Source organism: Engystomops pustulosus, chromosome 2, assembly GCF_040894005.1.
Source record: "Engystomops pustulosus chromosome 2, aEngPut4.maternal, whole genome shotgun sequence".
In the NCBI taxonomy this organism is placed as follows: domain Eukaryota; kingdom Metazoa; phylum Chordata; class Amphibia; order Anura; family Leptodactylidae; genus Engystomops; species Engystomops pustulosus.
In genome coordinates, this window is record NC_092412.1 from 149,152,738 (window position 1) to 149,168,529 (window position 15,792).

The following is a 15,792-nucleotide window of genomic DNA, read 5'->3' on the forward strand; positions in this document are numbered from 1 at the left end:
AAAGTTACTGTCGGGAATGGAGAGTTGAATATAGAAATCACTTTTTTTTCTTTAACAGTGAAAATCTCCAGTTATGTGCATAAGCCACTGACATTAAATTCATACACGTGCAGTTAATGCATATATACCTGTATGGTAGTCATTTATGGGTTAAACATGCTTAATCTATTGTTCTTTTAAAGGTTCATTTTTTTGCCCATAAAGCATGGGAATTTTTCTGAGCCTTGTGTCCACAGATACAAACAGTCGGTGTGCCACCCAATTTTGCGGATTCACAAAAAACAAAAAAAAAGGGAAGGCAGGCAGATCACGTCAGTAGTTTGTCCAAACCCCTTGGAATGTCACATGATTATGTTACTTAGCAACTGATTTGCAAATAAGGACAGCACATGAAGGACACCTGTGTGGGATTTGTATTTTTCACATTCCCATAGACCAGTGGTGGCGAACCTATGGCACTCAGAGACCTGTCTGTTGGCATACGGACTGTCTCCCAAACATGGCATCTTCCTGCAGTCTCAGGCAGTGCCCTGCTTTTTTAAAGTGACCCATCCTGTGCTCTCTCGTCCTTTCCAAAGTTTGACAAGTTGTGGACAGGGTCAGATTGGAATTGCTACTGTCTAAATTGCTGTGTTGCCACTTTTGGAAAAGCTAGTGTGTCTCATTTTGAGCACTCTATGTCTAAAATGTTCGCCATCACTGCCATAGACCCCTATAAGAGGGCAGAACTGCAATCACGGCTAAGAGTAAGACCTGCTCCAAGTTTTTTCTCAGGGGCACTAGGCTCATGGGACTGAGAAAACCACAGCAGTGTGTATGAACGCACAGATATACTTCGGAATCTAATCTAGCCACAAAAACAACGGCTAGAGCAGGAGTGAAATATACAATTGTGTGCATGAGAGCCAAGATAAGTTTCATCAGCTGTTGTTACCTGGAGACGAAGCTAGTAGCCGGCTCATCATCAGTCCCAGAGTGGACATATTCGCCACTAGAATGAGTTGATTTTCCTTTATCAATTGCAAAGGAAGAGACTGCATGAGAAGTTTCAGAAGGTCCACGAAGCAGGGTTCCTGACTGGAGGATGTGAAAACAAAAGAAATGAATTATATTGGTGAATCCATGTAAGTAATAATATGAGTATAACAGAAATAATGTAATTTCCATAATTCATTTATGTGAGGTGTAGTGAACCTTTAATGAACAATAGACTGAGACATATGATTATAAGCCGGCTCCACCAGTGGGATCTTACAAACGTGCCTGAAGGAAGTATGCTGGCTGCAGCAACATGTCCTCTGCATAGAGAGGATCTAGAATTAGGTTTTTGCCAAGTGGGCATTAACTAATAAGTGGTACTTGGCTGCATCCAACTTGACTTGTACTTCTTATACTGTATTATAATGGAATAGTACCAGTGAAGCGCCTATTTAGGCATACCTCAGAGAAATGGCTTAGAAGTCACATGGCACACAAACATTGAGCAAATAAAGAACAAGTACAACAGGTAAGACCAGTGGAAGAGATATATACTGCTGGAGGCTGGATTTATACATGTAGATAAACAAAAGACAAATTTAAGAGCTTTCATTATAATTCCACTCTGGTTTTTACTTACAGCAAGAAAAAAATGGACTTTAAAAACTTTCAAATTAGCCTTATCTAGTGGACACCAAAAGAAAGAAAATTAACATTTAGCTTTCATATCCACATTCATATTGCTCAAAAATCTGCATGTAAAAGTATATCCCTAAATTCTCCAGATAATGTGGAATTAAAACTATGGGAAAGTGTCTGATCTCATACCTACCAAACAAGAATTGGCTCTGTCACCACTAGATTGAGGAAGACCCCACAGCAGCTCTGCAGACTCAGTTGGGCTTCCGATTTACTTTCAGGGGTAAGCTCTTCTTCACACGATAATATCTGCCACTTTAGCTGGTAGTATTCACAGAGCAGGGCAGGAACTCCTTCCGAGATAAGGATTTTTCGTGAAGTCTCTTCAGCGCTCAGGTGGCATAGAGCAGGTAGAAGGAACCTGGAGGAAGAAGAAATAACAGGTGCTTTATCTTGTTGAGAAATATAATTTGATATGTTATAGTCAAGAGGTGTAAGACTTAGCACTCATGCACAATAATGATCTTTTTCTGTGTGGTACCATGTGATTTCCATGGGCTCAAACACTTGGCACTGGTTTCCACAACCCATATGCAAGCTTACTGCCTGAGCTGCAAAACTCAGAGCCGGTCCTATTCCTGTCTGTGTTTGTGGCTCAGGCTTTTCAGTAGTCAATAGCATCAGAGAGGACCTCACAAAACTTTGACAAATGGGTGGCAAACAAAGGACCATGGATCCATTGTTTGAAGTCCATGAAATGCACCCATTCACATGGATCTGTAGCACACTAGTATAGTATAGGTGTAGCTTGCACACTAGTATAAGGGGATCCTGCCGCACTCTGGATACACAAGAATATATATTAAATGCAGCAGGAAGGCCGGGGTTCACATCATAAGTATGGTTCCCAAAAGCCCTTTCACGCAAGGTCTCTTAAGATTGGTGCTCTGTTCAATCCTAAAAAGACAATGCCGTTCAGGGAGAAGAGGAATGGCACTCATCCTTGAAATCTTCAGGCTTTTGAAGCCTGTCAATTTGAGTGGCATCAACCACCCACGCTGCTGAATACGGCAAGTAAAGCCCTTGTAACACGCACGCCTGCTCCTCTGGCTCTTCCTTCTCCCTCTGCCTGCTGTAATATTACAGCAGCAAGGAGTATTAGTACTGTGCTGCCACAATATTTCTGGCAGACAGAGGGAGGGAGAGAGACAAGTAAGAGGAACAGCGCTTCAGGTGGCATGTAACAGCAAGAGCCCAATGGGGTTCTGTTACACCCCCTTCAGCGCTTACACTTCATTTGCATAAGGTTAAAAGTACATTTTAGTACCTTAAGATGTCAGGATTGTGTATGGAAGCTTCTCAGAACTGAAGATATCCACTCAAAGTTACAGTAAAAAATGTAAATTTTTATATAAAGATTTCTATTTCTGAGTGTAACATTAAGGCTACATTCACACTAACGTATGGGGGACGTATATACGGCCGACGTATATACGGCCGATATACGCCCCCCATAGGCAGCAATGGGCGCACGGCGCCCTACGGGAGCGGTACAGTGCAGCACACGTGCGGCACCGTACCGTTCCGTACCCGGGAAAAAGATAGGACCTGTCCTATCTTTTCCCGTAATACGGCGCCGTGCGCTCACCTCCTCCTCCTCTCCCCGTACACTGCCGTTGCCCGCTACGGTACGGGCGGGCAACGGCAGTGTGAATATAGCCTAACAGTGGACATCTCCTTTTCTGTGAAACACAATCTTAATATTGAATAGAGGGGGGATTCTCCTATTTAATAGGACACCATATGTTTTATATATGTTGTGTTTTATACATCTGTAGCTGAACCTGAATAAGGTGGATGGGATCATGATGTACATATGTATAACATATTTTACTAAACTTTATTAAGTTTTACTACTTATTACAAAATCTTTAATCGAAAAAAAAAAATAACAAAAAATTCTTATTTTTTTCCACATTTGTAGTCATTTATTTAATTTTCTAAAGTAAAATAAAAATGCAATTAATAGACCGATCCTATCAAGTGAAAGTCTCACAAGTCATGAAAAAAAAAAAAATCGTTAATTGATTGTTATAATTGTATGTTGTGATGTAAAGCTTTACCAAATATATTGTCAGATAAAAAAAAAGAGCAGGACAGAACAAAAGAAAAAAAAATGGCATGGACATTCAGGAATCAATGACCATTGATCAAAAAATGGTTAAGTACAGGAGCAATGCTCCTGATAAACATATTACTGTGTTCACGCTGCTGGGAATGAATGGTTGATACCAGTCAAATATTCCCTTGTGAGTTTTATATTGAACAATAAAGAATTCATGAGATTTTTTTTTAAAAAAAAGGCTCCATTGGTGTTAATGGCACCTGGAGCCCCTCAGGCTCATATGCACACAATCTTTCATCCTGGTGGTAGACGCCCTTTAATGGAAGAAATCTTCAAATAATCCATGGCACCTTTGCAACAACATACTACACAGGTCAGAAGAACAGGTTAGAAAATTAGGGTTTAGATTAAACATATCTTACTACCTTATGGCATCTCCAGGCCACAAGCCACCCCAGCTGCTGCTCAGCAATGCCATCTCAGATGCTTCTTTCAGCTGGTTCCTGTAGGCAACTCCTCGTTGAAACCATGTTTGCATGTAATGGACAAGAAAAGGCAGAAGCTGGATGACCTCCTGCCTAAGACAGGACGTTTCTTCGGCAAGCCAGACTCCAAGCAATCTGACTGAAGCCAGTAGAAATGGATCCTCCATTCTCTCCCAACCCACCTAAATTGAAACAAATCATAATTAAGGTAATCTGCAATACAGAACAATACACATTTGTTCAGTGAACAACCATGTTCCTGTCTCACAAGGTGGGGCTGGCTGGGCTGGCTGTATACTACAGGGGGCTGGTTGGGCTGGCTGTATACTACAGGGGGCTGGCTGTATACTACAGGGGGCTGGCTGTATACTACAGGGGGCTGGTTGGGCTGGCTGTATACTACAGGGGGCTGGTTGGGCTGGCTGTATACTACAGGGGGCTGGTTGGGCTGGCTGTATACTACAGGGGGCTGGTTGGGCTGGCTGTATACTACAGGGGGCAGGTTGGGCTGGCTGTATACTACAGGGGGCAGGTTGGGCTGGCTGTATACTACAGGGGGCAGGTTGGGCTGGCTGTATACTACAGGGGGCAGGTTGGGCTGGCTGTATACTACAGGGGGCAGGTTGGGCTGGCTGTATACTACAGGGGGCAGGTTGGGCTGGCTGTATACTACAGGGGGCAGGTTGGGCTGGCTGTATACTACAGGGGGCAGGTTGGGCTGGCTGTATACTACAGGGGGCAGGTTGGGCTGACTGTATACTACAGGGGGCAGGTTGGGCTGGCTGTATACTACAGGGGGCAGGTTGGGCTGACTGTATACTACAGGGGGCAGGCTGACTGTATACTACAGGGGGCAGGCTGACTGTATACTACAGGGGGCAGGCTGACTGTATACTACAGGGGGCAGGCTGACTGTATACTACAGGGGGCAGGCTGACTGTATACTACAGGGGGCAGGCTGACTGTATACTACAGGGGGCAGGCTGACTGTATACTACAGGGGGCAGGCTGACTGTATACTACAGGGGGCAGGCTGACTGTATACTACAGGGGGCAGGCTGACTGTATACTACAGGGGGCAGGCTGACTGTATACTACAGGGGGCAGGCTGACTGTATACTACAGGGGGCAGGCTGACTGTATACTACAGGGGGCAGGCTGACTGTATACTACAGGGGGCAGGCTGACTGTATACTACAGGGGGCAGGCTGACTGTATACTACAGGGGGCAGGCTGACTGTATACTACAGGGGGCAGGCTGACTGTATACTACAGGGGGCAGGCTGACTGTATACTACAGTGGGCAGGCTGACTGTATACTACAGGGGGCAGGTTGACTGTATACTACAGGGGGCAGGTTGACTGTATACTACAGGGGGCAGGTTGACTGTATACTACAGGGGGCAGGTTGACTGTATACTACAGGGGGCAGGTTGACTGTATACTACAGGGGGCAGGCTGACTGTATACTACAGGAGGCTGGTTGGCTATATACTACTGGAAGCTGGCTGGCTATATACTACTGGGGGCTTGCTGGGTATATACTGGGAGGCTGTGATCAATGCATTTCCCTCCCTCGGCTTATACTCAAGTCAATAGGTTTTCCCAGTTTTTGGTGGTAAAATTAGGGGTCTCGGCTTATACTCGGGTCGGCTTATACTTGTGTATATATACGGTATATAAAGCAATACAAGTAATCTCATCAGGAAAGTGGAGAACTGGAGATATGGGCAGTTAAAGGATATCTACCACCAGAATAACTGATGGTAGACTGCTATAACTTACTTGCATTTTATCTCTCCTAGGGAGAGTAAAATGTTTTCTTAAATACTGGAAGAGCAGGATTCTTCAGGAAAGTCACCCAGAAGTCTGAAAGTCTTGGCGCATGCAAGTTGATACTTTCTTAGCATAGCCGGTTGGATAGCAAGGAAAGTAACAACACACATACGCGAGACTCGCAGACCGATTGGTTGCCTCACCGCCTGTCTGTGAGATCGACGGGCAGGACCAGGTTATGATTGAGAGTTAGGGCGTGCGTTAACAGACAGTGACGTAAAGTGGTTTATTTACATATTTTTATAAAAGTTGTTTTGTCCCCTAAAAGAAATACCAAGCAAGTAAGTTGTGCTTTACTGCCCAAAATAGGAGCTCTCAGCTTGTTTGAGCTTAGGCAAAGGGCAACTCTTTTCATATGACTTTGGGGGAGATTTTTTTTTCTTTATAGGTCAAATGGTGAGAATACACATAAAGAGGGAAAGAAAAAAAAAAAAAGGGAAAATTTTCTACCTGACCTTAGGGAGCTAGTGAAAGGTTCCTTTTATAGAGTTTATCCACTTATTTCCCCTCAACAAGATAAAGGATACACGGCTGACCAATTGCACCCCATGAATGGTCAATATGTTCTTGATGGGAAGCAATGGGCCATTCATACCAGTGTTCCATTTATATGGAGCACTAAGGGGCTGGTAGGATATTTGTTTTGCTAGTTGTGCGAGATATGTTATCATATAAACAGTTGATCCAAACACAATCCAAACATACCTGCTTCAAATAGTACATTACAGCTGCACAAGCCTCCTGCATGACCTGGAGGAGCTGCAGCTTCTGTTCTTCTCTAAGCAATGGATGGTACTCTTCTTTTGTACACTCATGAATACCCATCTCAATAAGGGCATAACATGCTGTGGCTGCAGCTTGTCTTGAATTCAGTGGCATGGGGTCTTCCAGTGCCATTCTCACCTCCACACATGCCAAGTTGACCAACAGAGACAAGAATTTAGCTTTTTCTACTTTGCTGTCAATCCTGATCCAAGAGGATCCATAAGTGTTGGAAAGGCATGCTGCCAGCTTAAATGCCGGGTCCCGTTGCGAAACACTAAGCTTACTACTAAGGATTTTAAGTAAACCTTTTGATAGATGATTTAGGCAGTTTGTGCCCCAAGAGGTCTCAATCAAATATGGAGAGGGAGGAAGGAATACCGGAAGTATTTCTGCTAAGTGAAATTTACGGGAGTCCCCCTCATTGTCAAAGTCTTCACTAAGTTTAACCAGCAAACACTGAAGTTCATTACGGCTTCTCTTCCAACACCTGTCTGACAGAGACGTGAGTAATGCTGTAAGTATTCTGAGGGCTTGTGTCCATCCGTGACTCTGCTTTATATAAGCTTCACAAAGAGAAGATACAGTGCCAGCAGAAACTAAGTGCTTTGGCCCCTCAGGAGAGGCAAGGATCCCAAAAATACATTGGTAGGCATCCTCTATTATACAGGTCAAGTCTTTCATGTCTTCATGGCAGGAGATGTTCAGAGTTTCATTCAGAATTGGAATTTTATTGATAACTTGTATATGTGAAGCAAGAGATGGGTCTGTGCAGAAACAAGCTAAAAGAGTCAACCCCAGGCCTCGATACAAGTAGTCAGGGCATCCTTCAGGTGTCACCTTGGAAAATAAAAGGCGATTTGGGAAAGTGAAACCAACTGCATCAAAGATCCGATGTCGTGTTTCATTGTCCAGTTCTTGTGCACGGGCACATTTCGTTACCTGAAGGAATAATTAAAAGAATATTTATACCAGGAACGGTGGCAAGTTTGAACTTATAGGTCACATTTAGACGCATTTACAAGATTAAGGCACTCTTATTCAAACTGCTGATACATCAAACAGTGCAGATGCAGGTAGCAAGAGAATCTTATTCTGGAAATCAAAGGTCTTGACAGTACAGATATTTGCTCCCTAAACAGCCAGATCATACACACAGACTTGTGCAATCTTTGTGGAATTAATACAGACATTTGTAGAAACCTATCCTTGTAAATCTAATAACCATACTGTAATAATGTATTCAATATGAGATGAAATTGCTGGGAAAAATCACAGAAGACTACAATGTGGTCCCAGCACTGGTCTAAGTTATGAAAAGATATGATGATTTCTATACATGACTATGTCTGCAATATATGAACTATACTCTACTTGTCAATTAACCAGGCCAGGATGCTTGGGCCTTAAAACAGCACCCACATGAACAAGACATGCTATTAAAACCTAATAATTTGGAGGTCAGGAAAAGGTGATGTCCTGTATAGCTGAGATCACATCTGGAAACATACATCTTGTTATACACATAAAAGAAAATGTTACATAATTCATATTTCAGCCACCATCTTTTCTCTAATAACTCCATCCAAGGCCAAGTAGTTACTGTATCAAAGGCAAACAAATGGCTCACCAGCAACAGGGAAGAATTAAAGGGGTTGTCCGAGACCTATGAAAAACAGATATGTGGCCGAGGGGAGCTGCCTAAAAAAATACACTAGTACTTACCTCAGTTGTCCCTCCCGGTGTCCTGCACCGCTGCCTCTCCGGGCTGTGCCACTGTTTGTTTACAGGGACACAGTAGCTGCACCAGCCACCTGTCCACCGCCCACCTGTCCCCATATTTCAGGGCCTGATACAGCATTGGGAATGGTTTCAAGTGGCAGGCTGGAAGCTGGTCTAAAGGCTACTTCCGTGCCCCTGTAAACAAACTGGGACATCAGGAGGGACCACGGTGGTAAGTACAAGTTTATTTTATTAGGCAGTGACCCCTCCAGCCACATAGGTCTCAGACAACCCCTTTAAATAATTCCCATGTTATTACCGTTCACATTTAGTATGTATGTGTGGTGGACATTATGAGAGAAACGATTTAAGACCAAGTTCCTAGGATGCCTACATGGAAAGATATTATCAGAAGCATAAAGGCATAAAACATTAACATACACCATGGGGGGATGTTGGAATCTTACGGTACCAAAGCAAAATTTTTTGGGGGAACCATAATGGATAAATTGAACGCTTAATTTCTGCTTCCCCAGGTACAAGACTTATAACGACATGTTATTTTTGGTACGATTCTCTTTATCTTTTAGTGTGATAACCCCTTGTGTGATAATCCCACTGTCTAAAACCCTTTATAAATGTGGTGCAGGCAGTTGTTTATTGCAAATTACCATAAATCTTCCCCCTGTGTCTTACCTGACCACGTACGAGCCTGGCAGCCGCTGCTCAGAACATGGGACATGTCCTATATTTTTCTGTTTTACAGTGACAGCCATTCGGGCTTTATAAAAAAAAAAAAAAAAGGTGAGGAAAGAGGAGCACTCACCTACTCACTCTCCTGCAGCCGGGCATGCTCACCCAGGTTACGTCCTGAGCAAGTACACATTCGGGTGCAAGAGGCTTTATAGTGTATTAGGCATTTTCTCAGTGTAAGGTATCTCCTCAGCCTTATACGAGTAATGGCAGCTAAAATCAGGTCTTGGAGGGAGGAGAGATGTGAGAGGCCGATCCAGTGTGACCTGGCTGGCTCTCTTCCAGTACCTATGTCTTTGATTCTTACACTAAATTTCCCATGTTCCTAAAAATGCAGAATATCACAGTAACATGTGACTATTGACAGCAGAAAGTAAACACACAACATAAAGGGGACACCGTCTAAGTTGTTGTTTTACCAAAGAGGACCTGCCACCCAAAATTTCGGCACTAGGAGCTGCTAACTAAAGTAAGCAGCTCCTAGGGCTTAAACAAATGCCGCAGTGTTCGAAGGATAGCGTTTCTGGAAATCTCCGATAACGCTATCTAACACTGCGGCGGGGTACAATGTAATCATCGGACTGCTCGCAAAGCGGTCCAATATATTCATGTGGGGGCGGGGTTGGGCCGGGGTTAGGGGCGGTGACTGCCGCATGATGCGCGGCAGTCACCACCGGCTTATGGAGCGAGCGGGGCGGTCCGGGATAGAGGACCCCGCCTCAGTGTTAGATAGCGTTGCCGGAGATTTCCGGTAACGCTCTCCTTCTAACACTGTGGCGTTTGTTTAAGCAGTGCCGAAATTTTAGGTGACAGGTCCTCTTTAACACCAAACCTCACAAGGTTACTGACTAGTGTGTGTGTGTGGGAAGGTTGTAGAGTTTAGAGACTAAAGTCATATTCAAGGGTGAAAACTGATGTGTGTTTCAGCAGCCATATTTATTTAAGGACAATACTTTCATGTATAATCTGAGAGAAATCAAAGACTGTCTTATACATAGAGCAACATGTCCCAAGTATAGGCTATCAAATAAATAAAACCAGCTCTGGCACTGCCAGCATTAACCACATGTTTACAGCTTCAAGGGAGAAACGAAAAAATATATTTTAGCCCTGGATGTGGAAAATAAAAAGAACAGTAATATTGTAAAAGGTTTTCTTACCAGAAGCAGAGCCGCAAACTGCTCACTGTCATTCTTTGCTGTTCGAAGAACTTCCAAGCAACGTTCAAGGGTAGAATTCTGGGTGCTGTCACCTATTGGTGCCTCCGTTCCACTAGACATTTTTTAGCTATCATAAGATGAAGAAATCAGCAACATCAGCAGCCATAACACAAGAGACCATGGGGGAGATGTAGCAGAAGTGTCAGAGCGCAGCTTTAATTTTATAAACAGTTGTGGGAAACTGAAAACTGAGCTTTGATTGCTTTCCATAGGCCACTAGAATAGTTCTGCTCTTAGACATCTGATAAATCTCCCCCTATAAGCATCTAAGATAACCCCCTCCTAAGAAACCTAGTACATTACGTCATCCACATGGTCAATACAATTAGAAAAAAACTATGCTAAAATATCTACACTGAAAAGTCACCTGGAACACAGCACCACAAAGGTCTGGATGGATTGCTATAAAGCATCCAGGTTATAAGAGCTATAGGCTATGTATACATTTGTATGTATAGGGAAAGTCATGTCCCCAGCAGGTTTGCATCATACATTTTGCTTTCCTCTAGACTTCTCCCAGTTGTGGCCCAAGGTATATATCTTCTTGGGGCTGAATTCTGATCAGACTGACCACCTATCAGCTAAGCTTCGGTGAGAGGTGACAACCCATACGTATTACAGATCATCCTGTCACTCGCAGTTCTGCCGCATGGATATCTCTATTACACACCCGAGGCACATACCTTCCGTAACCTGCGAAATCCGCGCTCCGTGCACTGACTCCTCCCGGCTCCCGTCCCCTCTCCTCCTGCAGCTGCACATGTGTGTTCCGGCCTCCCTTCCCTACAACACTTCCGCTATACGGCTCCACCAATGCCAGAGGTAGACAGTGTCCTGAGGGGGTACCATGGTAACCGACGCCATGCTGGAGACAGTGAGAGGAAGCCCTGGCATTAGCACAAGCCCCCACTTCCGGGAGGAGGAGGAGGGAACTGGCTGGGGATAGGGGGAGGGGCTCCGGGTGTAGCTGGTGGACAGCGACAGGTACGGCAGGACAGCGCACCACATCCCAGAGCGTCCGGCCACTGAGAGGTATGTGTGGTGCATGGCATCCCAGCACGGGAGACCTATGGCAGTGCTGCTCCCTTATTATACAGTTTTTGCAGTGTGGAGTCTCCTGCACCTGTTGTGTGTGACATAGGATGGCTGGCAGGTAATGCCCGCTGTGTTTAGGGGGATAGTGTGCAGATGTCCTTAATACAATGAACGCCCAACAACATGTACAAGGAGCCACAGTTTTGTGATTAACATCTTATACTACAGGCTGGCTGACGACCCCCTTATGCCACAGGCTGGCTGACGACCCCCTTATGCCGCAGGCTGGCTGACGACCCCCTTATGCCGCAGGCTGGCTGACGACCCCCCTATGCCGCAGGCTGGCTGACGACCCCCCTATGCCGCAGGCTGGCTGACGACCCCCCTATGCCGCAGGCTGGCTGACGACCCCCCTATGCCGCAGGCTGGCTGACGACCCCCCTATGCCGCAGGCTGGCTGACGACCCCCCTATGCCGCAGGCTGGCTGACGACCCCCCTATGCCGCAGGCTGGCTGACGACCCCCCTATGCCGCAGGCTGGCTGACGACCCCCCTATGCCGCAGGCTGGCTGACGACCCCCCTATGCCGCAGGCTGGCTGACGACCCCCCTATGCCGCAGGCTGGCTGACGACCCCCCTATGCCGCAGGCTGGCTGACGACCCCCCTATGCCGCAGGCTGGCTGACGACCCCCCTATGCCGCAGGCTGGCTGACGACCCCCCTATGCCGCAGGCTGGCTGACGACCCCCCTATGCCGCAGGCTGGCTGACGACCCCCCTATGCCCAATTTGCCCCGTCATTCCTGGGCACTAATTCTGTCATGACTTACACCTTATCCCACCTAGTTGTGGGCATACACAAGACATTTGGATTCTTTTTTGGTGCCAGTCCTCCACGATGGCTCATATATTTATGGACTACAACCAGTTAGTCTCTTAAACTATCATTTTTTAACAGATTTTCAATTTAAATTTTAAGTAGTGGGTACAGTATGTCCAATGGAATATACACAAGGGGTAGATGTGGACATGAAGGGTGATTGTAAATGCACCCACAGCTATCCATTAATGTGTGGGGGCTCTTACACTTTATCAACCCTTCCAGTGTATCAGTAAATTATCCTGGTTGTTGCTAAAGTTGTGTTTTATAAACATGGAGCAAGTCACTTGGCACAGGACCCCGTACTATAATCAACGCTATAATCTTCGGTGCTCATAGGGACCTAAAGGATTTACCATTGTTCCCTAGAGATCATGGGAAATACTTTATACTTGTTATGTGACGTCTTCTTTCTATTTTTATTTTGCAGCTCAATAAAGATTTTGATGCTGAAGTAGAGTTTTACTCAAGAATCAGAATTCCTGTTGGAAGCTACTGTCTTACTGTCATCTCTTTGGGGTTAACAATGGTTCCACTGCCACCCCATGAATAAGATATTGTTGAGCAGCTGACATGATTCAGGTGAGATATGTAGTTGTTTTCTATTCCTTATGGACAGGCTTTTCAAATCACTTAAGTGTATGGTGGCTCATGCCAAATGTACATTGGATTATTTTATAATTGTGATACATATACTCATTGGGAAGCTGTAGTATAAGGATCTATTCACATACACTGTACTTTAATGTGGAAAAATGCAGTATGGAAAATACAGGCGGTCCCCTTACCCAACTTACAGACGACCCCTAGTTACAAATGGACCTCCGGATCTTGGTAATTTACTGTACTTTATCCCAGGCTAAAATGAACAGCTGTAACAGTTATCAAAGGTGACAGCAATGAAGCCTTATTGTTGATTCTGGTTCATATGAGAATCCAATATTTTTAAAATAAAATTGTCACAGAGACAAAAACATTTTGGCTGGGGTTACAATTCTAAAATATACAGTTCCGACTTGCATACAAATTCAACTTAAGAACAAACCTACAGACCCTATCTGGTACGTAACCCTGTACAGGCAAATTTACCCAAGAAGGTGTTATGATCCCTATTATTATTGACACAAGGGAGCAAAATATGCTGATTCACCATGCATTTTGCTCCAGATTTTATAAATGCTTCTCCTCTTCTGTTGAAAGGAAAGATGTGCTGCATATCCCTGGCAGAATTTAAAACTTTTTCCCTGTAGAAAAATGAATACTATTACAAATTTACTGCAGATTTTCCATGCAGTATATTCACTGCATTTATTCTGCACACTACACAGACAAATTGAACATAATGGGGCACATTTACTTACCCGGCCCATTCGCGATCCAGCGGCGCGTTCTCTGCACAGGATTCGGGTCCGGCTGGGATTTAAGATGGTAGTTCCTCCGCCGTCCACCAGGTGGCGCTGCAGCGCCAAAAATAATCTTAACGCCCCGGAATGCACCATCCCATAGAAGGTGAAGGTGAGCGCTCCCCAAGCGACACATTTTCGGCATTTAAATGCGGCGGTTTTTCCGAATACGTCGGGTTTTCGTTCGGCCACGCCCCCCCGATTTCTGTCGCGCGCATGCCGGCCCCGATGCGCCACAATCCGATCGCGTGCGCCAAAAACCCGGGGCAATTCATGTACAAGCGGCGCAAATCGGAAATATTCGGATAACACGTCGGGAAAACGCGAATCGGGCCCTTAGTAAATGACCCCCAATGCGTTTCTTCATGAATCTGGCGCTCCCTGCACTGCCCCGACAGAATGCACTAACTTTGTTTTGGTGTGCCTTTAACACAGGGTTGCGGCACACTTTTGTTGGACTTTGCATGATATGAACGCCCATCAGTGACGAAATATGGCAGCAAAGACTTACCGGTAACACCCGTGCTAACCCGCATGGCGGCACATGGGTGCCACCAGCTTGTTGGAGATTGTCACTCCCCGGGACGTCATCGGGGAGTGCCGATTGGTTGCCATGACAGCCTCTGGTCTTCGTTACAATTTGCTAATTGCATAGTGTAATGAATGAGGCTGAAAACCCCATGAACTGCCATACTGTAGTATGGCAGTATATGATAGGATCAATCAGACAACCTAGGGTTAAAGTACCCTAGGGAGTCTGAAAAATAGTAAAAGTAAAATTCAAAAAAAGTAAAAAAAAAAATTTTTTAGAAAAAAACCCTAAAAATTAAAATCACCCCCTTTCTCTAGAACTGATATAAATAAACAGTAAAAATCATAAGCACTCAGGTATCGCCACATCCGAAAATGCCCGATCTATCAAAATATAATAACGGCTTTTCACTGCGTTTAACCCCGTAACTGAAAATAGCTCCCGAATTGCTAGCATTGAAAACTTCATCAGAAGTCGCTAAAAATGACACCACCCACAGCTCCTACACCAAAATATGAGAAAGTTATTAGCGCCAGAAGATGTATGAAAACATTATAAAACCTATACAAATTTGGTATCCCCGTAATCTCAATGGCCCAAAGAATAAAGTAGACATGTCATTTGTGAAAATTAGAGAGAAGAGAGCATGTGTCATGTAGCAAAAAACAATAATACTTTATTTCAATACATATATAGACATAAAGCAAACATCAATCAAAAAATAATAATAATTAAAATTCTTTGTATAGCGCACACAGATCACGCAGCGCTGCACAAAGCATGTCAAATTGGTTAAAAAAGGATAAAAACATTTAAAAAGGATGCAAACATGGTGCACCCATGAATGAAGAACCAACTGGAGCCTGACACCTGATAATGTCAGGTCATCCAGACCTGGGCCCCCAACAAACAAACCCCACAACACTAACTACAAGATATAAATGCATTGCAGGTGTGTATAAGCTGGAGTAGAGTCACCACAGCCAGCAGATCTGGCATGAGGGTGTGCAACAATCTGTGCACTCACTGTGCATGATATCCGTCCATGCCCGCACTGACCAATGATGGAATATGATGCAAAGATCCAAAAACGCAAGCCAATGCCAATAAGTATTACCACAAAAGGTGCGAGATGGAGATGAGGGCCCAGGAGGACAGTAACACACTGAGCCGGGCAACTCCCCGCTGCCGCGTCTACCCTTCACTGGCTTGAAGGTGGCGGATTGGGGAATATGATTACAAGTGGTGAAGAGTCCCTGATAAATATCCCCCTACGTCCATATGGGATCGATGTTCGGAAGATTTACATTCTGGATTTGTATAAGAGCACAAGTAAAGTGAATGACATTTGAACAAAACTGTTTGGGAGGAAAATTACTTGAAATTGACTTGCGCGGATTCTAAATGTACATTAAATTTATGG

General features: G+C 44.6%; 2 protein-coding genes across 4 annotated transcripts in view; one reads left to right on the forward strand and one right to left on the reverse strand.

The window, feature by feature from the left end:
• The window catches only part of LOC140118667 (transcription factor AP-2-epsilon), a 64,071-nt gene extending 52,530 nt beyond the window's left edge, over positions 1–11,541 (reverse strand). Inside the window, exons 1-6 of one of the 3 annotated variants that reach the window (XM_072136849.1) lie at positions 11,204–11,541; positions 10,461–10,587; positions 6,769–7,767; positions 4,168–4,409; positions 1,811–2,038; positions 935–1,077 (exon numbers count right to left, since the gene is read on the reverse strand). In XM_072136849.1, the coding sequence (XP_071992950.1) occupies positions 935–1,077; positions 1,811–2,038; positions 4,168–4,409; positions 6,769–7,767; positions 10,461–10,580 (1,732 nt within the window). In that variant the 5' untranslated portion in view covers positions 10,581–10,587; positions 11,204–11,541. Of the gene's footprint in view, positions 1–934; positions 1,078–1,810; positions 2,039–4,167; positions 4,410–6,768; positions 7,768–10,460; positions 10,588–11,012; positions 11,153–11,203 lie in introns of those variants that run through there. The other 2 variants (XM_072136850.1, XM_072136851.1) reach the window with 2 other exon arrangements.
• KIAA0319L (KIAA0319 like) overlaps positions 11,402–15,792 on the forward strand; it is a 67,166-nt gene continuing 62,775 nt past the window's right edge. Inside the window, exons 1-2 of the mRNA XM_072136847.1 lie at positions 11,402–11,552; positions 12,865–13,016. The gene's annotated coding sequence lies outside the window, so the exon portion shown is untranslated. The remainder of the gene's footprint in view (positions 11,553–12,864; positions 13,017–15,792) is intronic.